The sequence below is a fragment of the Lygodium microphyllum genome, chromosome 27 (assembly GCF_053477565.2).
Source record: "Lygodium microphyllum isolate KBCC chromosome 27, Lygodium_microphyllum_v1.1.10, whole genome shotgun sequence".
In the NCBI taxonomy this organism is placed as follows: Eukaryota; Viridiplantae; Streptophyta; class Polypodiopsida; order Schizaeales; family Lygodiaceae; genus Lygodium; species Lygodium microphyllum.
In genome coordinates this window covers 80,260,881-80,278,537 of record NC_141161.1, presented here as the reverse complement: position 1 = coordinate 80,278,537, position 17,657 = coordinate 80,260,881, and the positions used below count along the sequence as shown (strand labels likewise).

The following is a 17,657-nucleotide window of genomic DNA, read 5'->3' as shown; positions in this document are numbered from 1 at the left end:
CCTCTTCAATTCCAACCTGATCCTTTTGAGGGGAGAAGGAATGTGACAAGATGAACATCGACTCATGGCTGGCCAAATGGATGGCTTATTTTGATTTGTATCAATTTGATGATGCTCAACATATCGGACAAATACAAATCATGTTACACAGGAAGGTGTATGCTTGGTGGATGGGGCTACGCCCAAAGCTGGAAATATGAGTAGATTTTTAATCCATTTTTCACAAGCGTTTCATAACCGATGACCGGATTAAAAATTTTCCTAATATTTGAGTTGGACATGGGAAAGAAAACTTTGGACGCATATTCACAAAAATTCAAAGAACTCCTTCACAAAACAAAAGCTTTGAATGACCCTCAAGCGTTGCTCTACATGTGATATCTTTTCAGATACCTGACTATCGGAATGAGGTGCTCCGCAATCTGTCACACTCATCACTAGAGAATATCAATAAGTATGCAAAAAAAAAAAAAGATAATAGGTTGGCTGCAAGTAGAGGCAACTAGTCGACAAGTAGTTCTCATCGAGCTACCTCAACCTTTAAGCCAAAGAAATCTTCTATATGAACCACGATGTCAACATAAAGTTTAATAATAATATTTTTTAAAAACATTAAATATTAAGAATCGTCATAACATTTAATGTTAAATTCAGATTAAATTAATAATAATGTTAAGATCAAATATTGAATCCATTGTCAAGAGAAAAAAACTTTGATGCCTCTACAAATCGAGATTTCAGCTACTAATGATAGTCTACCATAGCCTTGGAGTAGCAACTCCCCTAGCTCCCTCATCAGCCAGCTAAAAATTCCATGCACACGCATCCTCCCAATAGAAAAACACAAGCACAAGTATGGGACAAGAAACATACTTTGTCGTATCCACCACCAACAACACGTCTCTCCCGTGCATGCCCTTCTTGCTAGCAGTGGCCCATACCACCCTAAATGAGATAAAAGCATATCTGTCAAGTGTAAACCATTACAATTCCATGAGCAAAAGTGGCTTTGTGCACATCATTGTACCTCGCATCCAATTGCAAATTGAGACTCTAATACTCATGAAACATCCCCCTAGGATCCAAACTGCACATGAGACAACGCCACACTCACAGACATAAGGTACTAGACATCAGACTCACCTCCCAGCCATAAAGCCAAATGGGCTCACTCCCAAGCCTTGGAGCTAGTAGCAACCCAAGTCACAACCATATCCCAAGGATTGGCATCCCATACCACCAACCCACACAATCATGGTATATGAATGTGATGGCCAATGGGACAAGAGTCCAAGAGTAGTGATCACACAATAATGTGCACAATAGGGCATTGAGTCCTATTAATAGGACTCGGTTGTCCTAACCTTGAAGTACCCTTAGTGCATTCGCACTAAGTCACTTCATAAACATTGTGACCAATGCTACTAGTGCCCATCCAAATGTCCAAGGTATAACATTTGCAAAGGCCAAAGGCATGAGCATTATGTCCTTAGAGATAGCTTTTTGGTTATGCATGCAATCACACTCCTAAGACAGCCTCTTTGTATGGAGCAGTAGAGCAAAGCACATGCAACAACCTAGGAGAAGTTTCCTGAATCCCATAGGCACAGTGAGGAAAGGGGAACCATCTTACAACTATAAAAGCATAAACTTGATATTGAGTTAAATGATGAATGCTATTGTACTTTGTACTTTCAGTCTTATCTCTCTCTCTACTCAAGATTGTATTTATGAATCCAACCTAATCTATCTTGGAACCGAATTCACTCGAGTAACAATTAGTGTGTCTAGTCTCAGTCATCGTGCTTCTTGTCATTGACTTCTGTCGTCCATAGCTGAACCTTGCTCAAGGATCCGTGTTTCTCAATAATCCTTAGGTCTTTAAGCACCTCTACTCTAATACCATGTCGAGAAATGGTAGGGTTTGTGGAGAGAAACACAAGGTGTACAACAAATACTGAGAAACATTGAAGAAGATGATGAATGAAGAATGATATAACATTGAATCATGATGACACAATGGAGCAAAGCTCGAAGATAATTGCACTATCTTAGCTGATAAGGCAACAGCATCTGGAAGGTATCGACATTGCGATAGGAGCGACAAGCAGTCCTTTAAGCAAAAGGTGTCGATGACAAGGAAAAGAGCTACTCTATGGAGGGAGCAAAAACACAGTCTTCTGAGCAATGAAATGTCGAATTAGACGCCAAAAGACAAAAGATAACACAAGGGAGTAAAATACAATTCTTAGGAGTATCAAAGACAAAGAACATACTAAAATCTCCACAAGATAATGGTTGTTGTCAAGATGACTATTGGGCAGCCAATTGGAGAAGAAAAGGCAAGAATGTCGATGAAGATCTCTCTATGTAAGTGGCTGTAGACAATGCTAGGAAGCCCTTTAGAAGTAAAGAAAACATAAAAACCCAAGTATCTAATGTAGGGCTGATAAAGAGGGTGTAATCAACTATAGACGGCTTGAATCTACTGCAAATGAAGCCTCCATAAAGTGTATGATGGCTAGGAACTATTGCGTGTGTATTGGGGTGGGGGCAAGAGTTGGAAACATATAATAATGCTAAAGACAATCTGATGTACCACTCTAGGGATGAGTGAAACCAGCAAACACAACAATGGAAATGATGCAAAACAAGTCGCCAGAACCTATGGACTCAAAACACAGCAATCCGGAGTATCTAGAGCTAATAGCAATGGGAAGAAGACCTCTGGAATGAAATTGCCTATCTACTAGTATGGCATCATGATCTATTGGATAGCACCATGAACTCAAATATCTGCCACAATAGACACAATAGTGGTAGAGGGCTGAGGCTTAAGGCGTCATGAGGAAATGATGAAGAACAAATGAGAGAGTAAGTGTGGAGTGAAGATGCCCTATTTGTAGGCACATGAGTCATTGAATTGTCTAAAGTGGCGCCTTAACTCTCTCGGGTGGTACCCAAATACTAACAAATGATACAAATAAAGCCTTTTTGGGGCTACAAATGGAAACCAAATTAGGAATTAATGGAGCAGCATGAACTTTTTGACTTTGGAATCTCAACAATGAGAAGGTTATGTATGCATCTCAAAGATCACAAGAAAAGCATAAGAGGGCAACTAATTGCCATAGACATGTGCTCTGCAATTTGTAGAGAGCAATTATGTATTGCTATGTTTTGAAAAGACAAGGCTGAAAATGATGAAAGGTAGAGAAAGGTTGTATCCAAAGCTACGTATGCACTATTATGGGCCCTTCAAGGTGTTGAAGATCATTGATGTTGCTAATAGGCTGAAATTGCCTCCACACAGGCAAATACATAATCCCTTCCATGTTAGTTTGTTAAGGCATTTTCATGGTGATGTGCTAAGGATATATATGTAAAAATTCCACCAAAGGTTGAGGAGTTGGATGAGATATTGGTACCCGAGCAAATTTTGGCACATAAAGAGAGAGACACACACACACACACACACACACACAGAGAGAGAGAGAGAGAGAGAGAGAGATCGATCAAAGGTAAAGTTTCCAGGAGATACTCACTGAAGTTTCTGAATACTTGCTACTAGATACTAAATAGATAGAAGAGAGTGACTTGGCAAACTACTCTCAATTGTTACAACTTTACCTCAATGTCTTTTAACTAGGACCTGACTTTAGATTAGGCTCTTGCAAGATCAATTGAGCAAGAGGTCTAGAGTACTGCATGATGCTCAAGGAAGGTAGCACTTCCACTCCTCTAGTGATGGACACCTCATGTATATAGTGGATCTCAAATGTATTCAACATGCATCCAAGGTACTATTTGCTGCCAATATGTTTGCCAGAGGTCACTATTACAATGTACTAGTCACTACGGTTGATATGTGGATGGATATAGTTTTTACCATGGCTCTAAAACTATATGTTTGCATCAATCTATGATCATCAATAAGATTGATTATTAATGGCTGGTTTTTCAATGGATGATCATCAATAATCAGTGGTATTCAGCTGGTTCTTATGGACATCAGAGTGTTATTGGATACCATTGATAATTCAGCCATGGTTTATTACAGAAAGTGCATAGCACCCATCCCTTGCAATGAAGCACCAAGGTGCAAGATAATACACAGGTAGGGAGCTACACAAGCCCTAAGGCCTCTATGTGGATCGTAAACATTGTGTGTTAAAATTGGACACCCTATGGTTGGTCTAAAGGAAGGCTCTAAATCTAATGTGAAAGAACCTAAATGTGTAATGAATTGCAAAGGAAGGGCAGAAATTGAGAATACAAGACACCAAGCTCATAGTCAAATGAAGCACAGCGTATGGGTGTACCTTGTGGAGCACTTTTGCTTATCAAGTTTCCTCTGCATCCATATTAGCACCAATCTAGGTCTTTGCAATGACTTACAATCGGTTCTTACATAAGAGAAGGAGCAACATAGAGAGATCAAGATCACACAAAAAGGATCGTGTAAACCTACCAGCAACCCTAACTGAATGAAGACTTTGAACTTCCAGTTGTATCTTGAGTGGATTGTCATTTCCCAACTGAGAGGTAATCAGTCTCGTCAACTGAGTGAAGAAGCACCTTGTGAGAAGGATTATGAAGGGAAAATGAGTTGGGCTTCGATAAACAATCCCTAGATGCAAAATATGTGGAAGATGATGGAGTATTGTCATTTATATTGAGACCATAATGTCACATCAACGTCTCCAATGCAGGAGCGGCTTTAATGGATACCATAGGATCCCAAGATGAAGAAGTCTAAGGCATTAATAGATTCGTGTTTCTCATGCCAATGAAGACAAACTGCATCAACCTATCACAAGGAGGTTTAGGCATTTTCCCATGTAGGAAAAGAGGCTCCTTTCCCTTGTTCAACATCGTGAACTTCAGCGAGGGAGGCATCGCATACCTAGCTAGATGCGGCTGATGTTGTCATAATTCAGATGAGAATTATAGTGGGAAACTTCTTCTGCATCTACCAGCTCAAATTCTCCTCCTCCTGCAGGTCGCTAACTTTATAGTTAATCCTACGCTTCACTTCCAATCACTCATTCATTGATCACACCAAATCACATGATCATTACTAATGACATAATTGACAAGTAGCTGGTGAAATTCTCGTACCTGATCAAGTTGCGTCCTGGACTTGAGGTATGCGAATGCGATGGAATTGCGAAGATCTGTAAAAACGCACTAGTACTGTGACTTTTGGTGTCACAACATCCTGTTATATGTAAGCATTGTTCGTTGAGGCACATGCTGTCACAAGGTGATTCTTCTTTGAGACATTGCGGTTAGTTAACTTAAGTGATTTGGGTTTATAGGGTAACTAACTTAAGGTTTACTTTAAACAAGGAATGCTAATAACAAAAGGACAATGCTCCTTTGCATGTGCATGCCTACCTAGAGAGTTCTTAGTCCCTAGCTTAGGAATAGAAGTGCAAGAGATGTAGAATAGATATGTTTGAACCACAAGGCTTATGGAACTTGAATGACTCGCAAAGACTACATATCTAACAGCACATGCCCTAATAGTAAACAAAGCACATGGAAGGCTTTGTATGACATGCATGTGCAATAATAAACATTTGCTAAAAGTGACCTAGTTCTTCTATAGTCGATCAAGGGACACATGCAAGAAAATGAAATTTCAAGGTTTAAGATCCTTTCGAGTGCAACTTTTAAGAATGATGCACCTTGGAACGAGAAGGAATTAAATGCTTCAGTAAAACTAGAGTGAAGAAGTAGTACCCTCCAAGGAGCCATCAACATGAATCTCCAATCTCCAATGGAAACCTAAAAAAACTAGAAATTAATGTAATAATAGTACACCACCTACTTACTTTAAGGTAAAATTAGGTGCTAAGAGAGAGCTAATATTAGATGTGCTCATTGATGTAAAAGTGAACCATATCATGAGAACTTATATGGTGGTCAACCCTACTCATACTTAAGAGAATGCAAAACTCCACCCATATGGTAGCTAGTCTAACTCATTGAGGAAAATTCAAGGTTATAATGGCAATGAAAGCCTTAAATGTGCCAGTAGGGTTTTATGTTTTGCCTAATCATGAAGATGTGGCAAAAGCGGTGTTACTTCGCACGTAATTCAAGTTTCAATTAAGCTATTAAACATATACATGTATCAAAGATCATTGTTGCTTTTAGTCTTTGAAGCCACACCATTTAAGCAATCAAAGAAGGTGCTAAATATGTGCTCATGACACTCAACTTGATGCTTCAACTAGAAACGGGGTAAGGATTTGGTGAAAGCAATACATGACTCATACTAAAGAACCCCAAACTTGAAATCCAAGCCATTGCACTAGATTATAAGCCACTCTAGCAACAAAGCACAAAGAAACTTAAGGTGATTATAAGCCAACACACTTTAAAACTAAGTAGTGGACCCCAAGTATAGGTTGCACAAATAATTATAACTAAAAGGAGGTTAAGAAGGAGTTATAAAAGTAGATGCCATATACAAAGAGAAGCTATTGATGCCAAAGCCAAGAAGCAACACATAATCCTCAATTGATGGCTACAACAAACAAACACAAAAAAAAAGTCTCCTACATCATAGTTATAACAATAAGAGGCAAGCACTATTATACATAGCCAATAGGTAATGAAGGTATGCTTCTTTGAACCCAATCCTCCTTCAAGCCTAAAGTCTAGCTATATTATGAAAGAGAGAACGATACTTAACATCAACTTAAGGCCAAATGGCCTATGAGACAAAGGTATAGCTACATCCAAAAGTCAAGGAAACTAAACATCTAGGGTGGAGAATGAAAAACGTGAATTGGAAGCAAAAAGTGACTAACTACATATTTGAGTCAAAGTAAAAACAAATGGCCTAATAAAAATGCTAGTATGGAATTGAAATACAAATGAAGCTTGAACACTATGATGAAGGAAGCATTTCTCATCCCATGATGGCTCATATGGTTGGTTTAAAACATGGATAAACTAAAGTGTTGGGGTAATGCCACATGGTGACATGCCAAAATTGCTTAGATCCTCTGATGATGGCCTCAATTTGACAAATCATGGGTTATGTGCTCTACATACCTCTCCTACTCCATTTATAACAACACCTTGAGGAGAGTAAGTGGATCCACATTCCCCTTAATCAACAGAGTTTGAGATTTCCATTACTTTGAAGAAGTAAATGAGAGTTTATTGGCTAGTGTCTCGAACTAGCTCCTTTGTCTTGATAATAGATCTTGATATTTGTCCAACTTGACAACAAATGGCCAAAGTCGTAACTAGGGAGAATGTAGTACCTATAGACACACACTTGAAAGAGTTATGTGATTCTCACAATATTTTTTTCATAGGATATGAATTAGATAACATTTACACTATAAAAGAGAACTTAAAATAAGTCACTTAGATGTGGCCTATCACTTAGAGGAAGGATTGATTGATATACCAAAAACACCTTAGGATAGTACATGATTTATTTACCCTTAGACAATAAATGTTGTTAAAGGCAAGTTGGAAGCCAAATTTGAAACATAATAAGACCAATCAAATATGTTAAAATTTATTTCTTCAAGATAAAATCTGAAGAGCTCAATGTACCATTTTAGGCACCATTCATCCATGAGGTGCACTTATAATATTTTGTAATCCATCACTTACAAGTGAAATTTTGTATTATCTTACAAAAATTAAGTGAGAAATTGTCTTACTCCCATGCAAATTATAATATCACAAGAGATTACATTAGAATACCTACATTAAACATGGAGGTTTGGGGCAAATCTTTATCCAATTTTTCCTAAACAATGCCCACAATGGCCAATGTTGCATGTAAAAAGAAGAAGAACTTGTCACAAGTGGAAAAGGATAGAGGGTGCTCAACCTAAAGTTTTTCCTAAACAATGCCCACAATGGCCAATGTTGCATGTAAAAAGAAGAAGAACTAGTCACAAGTGGAAAAGGATAGAGGGTGCTCAACCTAAAGTAGAAACCCTAAATCTAATTTATATAATGTGTAAAAGTGAATAATGTACTCATTCTTGTGCGTGCAACTTTTGAGTCTATTGTCACTTATCCATCTTCTTGTCCACTTGCTTTCTTCCACTACTTGAGAGTGAGGGAGAAGGTTTAAGAGGTGTGCATTGAGCGACCAACAAGGGTGAACTCAATCTTCCCTCCTTGCTCCCATGTCTTCTTCCCATCTTGCTTCCATATCTTGAAGGGTAAGAGGTTGAGTGAGAGGGACTAATTGAGAAAAGCTCTTCTCTATCCTCCTCTTCTTCTTCTTCTCTTAGCACTAGAGCAGTAGCAACTTGAGGAGATACACTTAGATTGTGAGACTACCAATGAGCCACTCATATATCTTGGACTACAATACCATGAAGATAAGTAGGTGAATTTACTACACTCTCTTGAGCTCTTTGCTTCCTTGAGTTCACAAGGAATAAGTGAGGAAGTTTAGATGGTTCAAAGCTAGAGTACAAGCCAATTGGTGAGAGATAGTTGAGTTATAGGTGAATCGAGCTCTTGAAAGAATAAGAGTCTCTACCCATGGCATATATTTGAGCTCTCATTAAGCCTAACATTTTGGTTCTATTGTCAGGACAAGGATAGAATCGAGTTGGCTAAGACACTTGTAATCTTATTGTGCAATGGAATAGGTGGCATTGTTGTGCTTGAGAGATATAGAATGGTGAAAAGTTGATCTCCATGTGCATACTTTGCTCATTCCAAAACGCATATGGTTAGCTAGGGGACCAAAATTGTGAGGAATTGGTGTGGAGGATGAAGATCGATTAGAGTGGATAAGATTAGGTTCCATTAAGATAAAAACTCCAAAAAAAAAATCTTAAAGATCAATCTTCAATATTATGTGAGCTAGATTGTGCATTTTGATTCATTGAATGCTTGTATAAGATTGAATATTCTCCATGCATGTGATATTCCCTATCCTCCGCGTAAGAACGGAGACTAGTGGAGAAAGGGAATAAACTTAAGAATAAACCTTAAGAGTCGTTTAGGTGCAATTTCTTAAAAGATGACCTCATTTTCATTGTTGTCACTCATCAAGAAAAAGCTTACTGTTGATCCTCATCATTATTATCAACACTAGTGCCAACATGCGGATCATCATTACTCATCATCTTTATCATCATCGTTGAGGAGAAATAGAGAGTTTGACAACTAATACTTGTCACCACCACCACCTATCATTTAAAAGAAGGTGGAGTGTCAGGTTGCCATCAAGTAAAGGAGAGAACACTATCAACGATTAGTGATAAATGCTATAAAAGAAGGCCTTGCAATAGCCCTTAGGTTGATCTTTGCTCTACACACACACACACACACACACACACACACACACACACACACACACACACACACACACACACACACACACACACACACACACACACACACACACACACACACACACACACACACACACACACACACACACACACACACACACACACACACACACACACACACACACACACACACACACACACACACACACACACACACACACACACACACACACACACACACACACACACACACACACACACACACACACACACACACACACACACACACACACACAGATTGAAGAATATAGAGAGATAGAGAAGAGAGGGGTTGAGATAGATATAGAGAGGATAAGTGAGAGAAAGAAAAAGAGGGATAGAGCAAGCGAGGGAGAGATTGAATTGAGAAATATAGAGAGAGAAGAGGAATAGGAAGAGAGATAGAGGCAGGAATAGAGAAAGGAGAGAGAGTAGGAAAGAGCACGATTAAGGGAGAAAAAGGGGGAAATGGAGAGAGAGAGAGAACTGTTTTGCTTTTTTAGGCTTCCTAATCTAGGTGTTTGCTTGCACAAAGGATATACACAAGTTAGCATCAATATCTTCCTAATCTAGGTGTTTGCTTGCACAAAGGATCTACACAAGTTAGCATCAATATCTTGTTTCTCTTGTGGATTGTGGGAGCTATCAAGACATCCTGACTTGCAACTTAAGTATAAATTGAGATTGATACTATATTGTTCCTTAAGCACTTACACTTTTTGACATTGGTTATTTTATTGGTCCTTGTGGGGGATACCCAGGGACATTGTTTGAATTGGATTTTGTCTTAAAGAGATGTTATTCTTGTTATAGGAAAGATTGCTTTTATTAGCTTAAAGGTAGGATGTTTACCTTATCTTTGTTTGAATTTTTTGAATTCCCTAAGGGGGAGAGTTTTACTCCTTCCATTCAAACGAGGGTTTAATGCATAGGCGGATCACTTCCATGATTGCACCATGAAAAAGGATTCCAGTAAAGGAAAAAGGCCTATGGGCACTGCTCGATACATTGGTCAAAGGTCAAGTGGTACGAAGGCTACCACAAAATATTGGTTCACTCCTATGATAGCTTGCAAATGGTAGCTTGTGGGTCAAGGACACCCCATGTTGGGCCTAGGATGGAGATGGAAAACCTCATTGGCCTAATGTATGCAAATGTTGGAAGACCTTATTCTAGATAAAGGGTGGATTATGGATTATGTCCATGGGACTTGGATACGCATATCCAAGTATTTGGATATGAGCCCTGGTGTAAGGTACAGAATGTTAAATTGATGTTGCACCTTGGAGTAATTATGTGAACAAACCTTGTGCTAATAGGCTAATTAAGCAAGTAATTAAGGAAGTTGTCTTTAGGATGGGTGGTACCAGTAAGCCAAGAGTTTTTCCTCAAGGAGCTAGATTTAGGATGATTTGGACAACGATTGTCCTAGGAGATTATTATAGATCCTGACCACTCTCATTTTAGGGGACTAAGATGATATTTCACCTTATGGGCAGAGGGGTTGATGAGCTTTGAGCTCCCTCTCATTTCTCACTCTCTTTAAACCAAGTGTGACACAAGTCTACTTTGGTTCAGGTTGACTTGTGAATGCAATGGCTCGTAACTAATGCTAGCTAAATTGCTAGGTGACCTTAGTATTATTAGGAGCATTAATTCAAGTTGATCCTTGTGGATATGGGGTGAAGCTTTTCCTTGCAAGGTAGACTCAAGCGAAATTTTTAAATGGCATCGTCAAGTTATCTCTTGATGAGCTACTAAATCATGCCATCGAGAGACTATTTGATAAGCATGTTACACATGGTATGAGAGAAAAATCAAATTAAAATCTAGGAAATTTTATATGTCTAAGGAAAATTTAAGTGCAAAAATGATTTGTTGTCTAACAACCTGTGGGATGCCTTTTTAGAATGACAAAGATTGGTAGAAATTCATGGTATTTTGAGCGATGTTTACCTCTACAATGCATTATATTGACTTTGACTGGCAAAATCACTTTATGAGACTCTTAGAGTGTATGTATAATCCTTCCTAGCTCCATCAAGAGTGATGATCGATGTAAAGTGAAGTCTACTGCTTCATAAATGCTGATCAACTTACTTATTTACGAATTAAAGTGCATAGAAGACCTTAAAGTGGTCAAGTTATTCATCTTTGAAGAATCACACCTAAATCCTATTCTCAACATAGGCGGAGAGTGGATTCATTAGAACCAATATCTCTATGACCACATGCTTTGCATTATCCCAGCCAAGTACGTTGCCATTTTAGGGCATCCATGTCACAATAATTATTATAAAGATGGATTTCCATATCTTCCCCTTAAGTACAGAATCTTTGCTACATTTGATGAGCCTCCAACCTACAAATTATTAATATATTTGAATTCCTTAGTTAGAACTACTATAAACAAATTCCTTAGTTAGAACTACTATCTCTACTTGATGTACTTCCATTTCGCCTATGGCATATGATGAATAATTGTTCTTTCCAAGTTGTGTAATAAATTGAGCAAGAATCCAAGTTCTTTGATATAAATTCTTAGTGTCTCATCACCATTGTATTAAAGACATGAATGATGACTTAAATAAGTTGCATAAAAAATTAACTTTGTGTGCTTAAACCCTCTTGAAGTTCAAGAGAAAAAATTTCTCCTCAAGCCCCACTTGAGCTCAACGTAAAAGGGAGGGATGTGTAAACAAACACAAAAATTTGGATAGAGACAATGGAAGACTACTTATGAGATGCAGGAACTAGTCCTATAAACCAACCCATGATCACCAAGATTAAGGTTCTAGGCAAAGATCAAGGCATTTCCAAATTAGTGGCCTCTTGGGAGTAGCTAAAGGAAGCAATGCACAGGAGATACCTTCCACCGGTCTACTACACTATGAAGATGAACAAGTTATTTTCCTTGCATCAACTAGGATTAAGGTTGGAGATCTATTATTCTCAATTAGTGGCACTTTGAAAATATGCACCGCCTATGGATACTACCCAATAGGTGGAAAAAATCTACCATGGACTATATCAACCCTTGGACACTTATCTAGAGTCCCTAAGGATAATCGACTTGCAAGACGCTCTCATACAAGCCAAAGCCTTGATCGGACCAAATGGACACCAACTTCATACAAATATCTACCATAGAGTGGATGCCAAAGAAGACTATGATGACTCAAAGGATGAAAGAAAGAAATATCATAAGTATAGTGAGATAGGGCACATTTGAAAGAGATGCCCTGATTGTCCATGCTTGTATTGTAATGAGCTAGGGTATATCCAAGTTGACTGCCCTGAGCTAGATCAAGAAGATGAGAAACCAATAGCGAAACAAAGTTATACAAGTTCAACATCTAGCTTCCTTTTAGAGTTAGATAATGATGAAGCCTAGAGTCAATTGTAACCTTTGAATATGAATAGAAAATCTAGAAAAATCTCCATGAGATGTAATAATTCCTATATTGTAACAAACGTTACCTTGCAATGATTATTGTACCATAAAATATTGCCATGAATTTGTCCTTGATTTCATTGTATAATCTTGAAGTTTGAGTGCTTGTACACAATTTGAGTAACATGGAGGGGGCATGGTGGATCCTAACCCATAAGTCTTATGATGCAATAACAACTTATCTTCAATAACAATAACCCTTAAGTTCCTCTTGAGATGAGGGCATCTCAATTCCTCTAAGGGAGAGAGGATGTGATATTCCCCGTCCTCCACATAAGAACGCAAGCTAAGGGGGGAGGGGAATAAACTTAGGGATAAACCTTAAGAGTAATTTAGGTGCCGTTTTTTAAAATACAACTTTGTCTTCATCACCATCATTAGGAAAAAGCTCCCCATTAGTCCAGATCATCATCATCAACACTAGTATTGACATGCCAATCATGATCACTCATCATCTACTCATGCATCACTACCATGCTAATCTGAATAACATGGTAGGCACAAGTCATATTATCCATCAATCCCATTGTTTGCCAAGGAGAGATAGAGTCTGATAGCTAATACTTGTCACCACCACCACTTGTTGATTGACAGAAAGTGGAGTGCCAAGGGTCTTAATGATTATTGATAAAGGCTATAAAAGAAGGCCTTGTAATAGCCCTTAGACTGATCTTTGTTGTGCCTACCATGAGAGAGAGAGAGAGAGAGAGAGAGAGAGAGAGAGAGAGAGAGAGAGAGAGAGAGAGAGAGAGAGAGAGAGATTGAAGGCCATACAAAGATAGAGAAGAGAGGGGTTGAGAGATAGATAGAGAGGTTGAGGGAGAGAAAGTTAAAGAGAGATAGAGCGAGAGAAGGAGAGATTGAATTGAGAGAGAAAGAGCTCGAGAAGAGGATTAGGAAGAGAGATAAAGGTAAGAATAGAGGAAGGAGAGAGAGTGGAAAAGAGAGAGAGAGAGACAGAGATAGAGAGATAGAGAGAGAGAGAGAGAGAGAGAGAGAGAGAGAGAGAGAGAGAGAGAGAGAGAGAGAGAGAGAGAGAGAGAGATTGAAGGCCATACAAAGATAGAGAAGAGAGAGGTTGAGAGATAGATAGAGAGCTTGAGGGAGAGAAAGTTAAAGAGATAGAGCGAGAGAAGGAGAGATTGAATTGAGAGAGAAAGAGCTCAAGAAGAGGATTAGGAAGAGAGATAAAGGTAAGAATAGAGGAAGGAGAGAGAGTGGAAGAGAGAGAGAGAGAGAGAGAGAGAGAGAGAGAGAGAGAGAGAGAGAGAGAGAGAGAGAGAGAGAGAGAGAGAGAGAGAGAGAGAGAGAGAGAGAGAGATGAAGGCCATACAAAGATAGAGAAGAGAGGGGTTGAGAGATAGATAGAGAGGTTGAGGGAGAGAAAGTTAAAGAGAAATAGAGTGAGAGAAGGAGAGATTGAATTGAGAGAGAAAGAGCTCGAGAAGAGGATTAGGAAGAGAGATAAAGGTAAGAATAGAGGAAGGAGAGAGAGTGGAAGAGAGAGAGAGAGAGAGAGAGAGAGAGAGAGAGAGAGAGAGAGAGAGAGAGAGAGAGAGATGCTTTAGCTTTCTAGGCTACCCAATCTAGGTGTCGACTTGCACAAAGGATCTACACAAGTTAGCCTAAATATCTTACTGCTCTTGTGGATCGTGGGAGCTATCAAGATATCCACAAGTTAGTGTGAGGAGTAGACAAAGGAATAGAGGCACCCAAGTAAGCATAACGAGTGGCACCCAAAAGGAGTGTTTATGAAGCAAGGAACTCGGTTGCAATCATGACAAATACACCATCTACTCCACAAGCCTTCCAAGTTCCTTTTAGTACAACTGAATGTCTTGTATTGAAAATATTGTTGATATATAAATTAGGCATATGTCTTGATAGTAGATAGAGAAGGAAAGTACCAAAAATATTCATAGTAAGAGGATTGTTTAGATTCCTAGAGTAGAGAAACCTTCTTACAAGGGTAATAAGCTAGGTTCATATGATTAATGGTAGTTATCCCAAGTATCACTCATACAAAGGCTTATAAGATCATGAATTTGGCCTACTAGTATGCACCTATTGGGCTATAAATAAGACCATAACTTCCATAAGAAATAAATTACAACTTGACTAAGGTACTATGCCCAAACATGCAATTGCTAGGAGTGGGATTTGCTCTTATGACCCTTTCAATAAATAAAGAGAAGGTGCCATCATATTGCATCCATAGATTGCAAGTTCCTAAGGATGAGTCTACAATGGACCTAGTGATTCCTAGGTCAAATTAGATGCAAAGATAGATACTTTGTGATGCCATAAGGAAGTGATTGTGCATGATTAATAGTTGCACCTTTATAAGGGGAAAGATTTATGTGATATGAAGAGGCTTTAAATGCATTATCTTGACTTACAACTTAAGTATAAATTGGGATTGCTATCTATATTGTCTCTTAAGTAGTTGCACTCTTTGGAGGATCATATTGGCAAGTTTATTGACCCTTGTCAAATACCTAGGGGCATTGTTTGAATTGCATTTTGTCTTGGCGGGATGTTATTCTTGTTTTTTAAAATTAGCTTTAAGGTACATTGCTTGCCTTGTTGTTTGAATATTGTGAATCCCCTAAGGGGGAGAGTTTTATTCATTCCAAAATATTGTTGGATGAGGATTTGACCCATGGGTGAACCACCTTTATGATTGCACCACAGAAAAAGGATATCAATAAAGACAAGAGTCCTAGATGGGCATTACTCAATACACTAGCCAAAGATCGATGGTGTGAAGGCCACCCGAAATGTTGGCTTGCTCCTATGGTAGATTGCTTGTTAGGGTGGTTGGACATCCCACACTAGGCCTAGGATGGAGACGGAAAACCTATATGGCCTAATGTCTACATATGTTGGAAGACCCCATTCTAGATAAAGGGTAGATTATGGATTATATCCATGGGACTTGGACTTAGGTATCTAGTTTTTTGGATAGGGGTCCTATTGCAAGGGACAAAACACTAGATTAGTATTGCACCTTGGAGAAGGTGCAAATAAATACATTATTGTTATTCTCTTCTAAAGACTATTTGATCTTGTCTTTATGTTTAATGTAAATTATGTGAACAAACCTTGTACTCATAGGCTGTTGAAGGAAGCTATCTTTACATGCCAAACATAAATGTATTGGGTTAATTAGATAACTAAAACACACCGTTAAGAGAAGTGGGTGGTTAGCGGATCTTGCCTATGGATGGGTGGTCTCAGTAAGTTGAGAGTTTTCCTTCAAGGTGCTAGATTTAGGATGATCTATGAAAAGGTTGGACGATGATTGTCCTAGAAAATTATTATAGATCTTGACCTCAATCATTTTAGGAAATTAGGGTGAGATCTTGACCTCAATCATTTCAAGAAATCAGGGCGAGATTTTGCCTTATGGGCAGAGGGGTTGATGTGCTTTGAGATCCCCCCTCATTTCTCACTCTCTTTGAAACAAGTGCGACATAGATCTACTTTGGTTTGGTTGACTTCCGAATGCACTAGCTCATAATTGATGCTAGGTAAACTATTAGGCGACCTTAGCATTATTAGGAGCCTTGATTTGAGTCAATCCTCACGGGAATGGGGTAGAGCTTTCCTTTGCAAGGTAGACTCAAGTGAACCTAGGTAACAAACTTTGTAATATCCCAAGGGAGTTTCGAATGACATCACCTAGGGTTATCTCTTGATGGCCTACTAAATCAAGCCATCAAGGGATCATTTGACATGCATGTTACGATACTTCACTTGCTTGAGTTTGAGAAGGAGGTAAGATATTGGTAGGGAATGGATAAGGTGACTACATAAGATCATGACCGATAGGTAGAGAACTTGGCTACCTATCTACATGAGTGCTAGTCTGCTTGTTTGCCTACTCTTAGACTATCCCACCACCACACTGACTTAAATGCATATACCTATTCATGGAAACCTTGGAGTGCATGAATGACAAATTTTTTCTTGACCAACATAGAAGCCTTGCTTTTGTGATTTGACTTTGCTTTATGGATTCTCACTCTACCTAAAAGATCACAACCCTATTTCTGTACACCACGATTCTACATAAATAGGCAATTTCTCTACACCACCTTTGAGTGGACCTAAATAAAAAATAGGTTTTGTTTTTTCTTTTCACACTAAAGATCAAGAATAAAGCATACTATGATGCTACCTTGACCACATCAAGCTAGGATTCTACTAACAAAGTGTGTGTTTGCTTCTTCCACAACTCTACCCCAATCATCCTCACTTAGTTGGCTTCATCATAACCTCGTAACATGCCATGATTTCCACATCATGACCCTAGGATGCTTGAACATGATTGTAGGTAGTCCACAATTTGCCTGGTGATGATTATGATCCACATGTCTATCACCACAATCCTCTACTTCATATTAATGACCTTTTAAGGACATCCCATGATTTGTTTTTTCTATGGCTAGCATTGAACATGCCTTGTTATTTTCCTTTTTCATGGCCCAAAAGTTAGCACATAGCCTAGTGGACCATCATACTACTACCACAACCCTTCACAAATAGCAACATCTTGCCACATTGAGCTTGTATGATGAATACAACCTAATCAATATTTTATCACTCTTTAAGTAGGTATTCTATAATGTTTTCTCTAAAGGACAGACCACCTGGCAATTATGGAAGAAGAGTCATCATATCTATGATATGCAGAGCCTTGCCTACTCAAATATATTAGTTGAAGCAACTCATGGACCTTCATACGAAGAAGGGGACTTTCATGTTTTCTCACTTGAATGAGTTTCATTCCATTTTTAGTCGCTTGTCTTCGTAGGGGATTGACTTCAACAAGAATCTTCCACAATTGTTCTTACTAATTA

General features: G+C 38.6%; 1 protein-coding gene across 5 annotated transcripts in view; it reads right to left on the bottom strand.

The window, feature by feature from the left end:
- The window catches only part of LOC148012516 (pentatricopeptide repeat-containing protein At3g53360, mitochondrial-like), a 50,503-nt gene extending 45,215 nt beyond the window's left edge, over positions 1-5,288 (bottom strand). For 2 of the 5 annotated variants that reach the window (XM_087669461.1, XM_087669465.1), the window contains exons 1-2: positions 5,122-5,251; positions 4,907-4,996 (exon numbers count right to left, since the gene is read on the bottom strand). Coding sequence is in view for 2 of the 5 variants with exons in the window: in XM_087669460.1 (XP_087525586.1) it covers positions 5,122-5,255 (134 nt within the window). In the remaining 3 variants the exon portion in view is untranslated. Of the gene's footprint in view, positions 1-4,906; positions 4,997-5,121 lie in introns of all 5 variants that reach the window. The other 3 variants (XM_087669460.1, XM_087669462.1, XM_087669463.1) reach the window with 2 other exon arrangements.
- Positions 5,289-17,657: the final 12,369 nt, after the last annotated feature.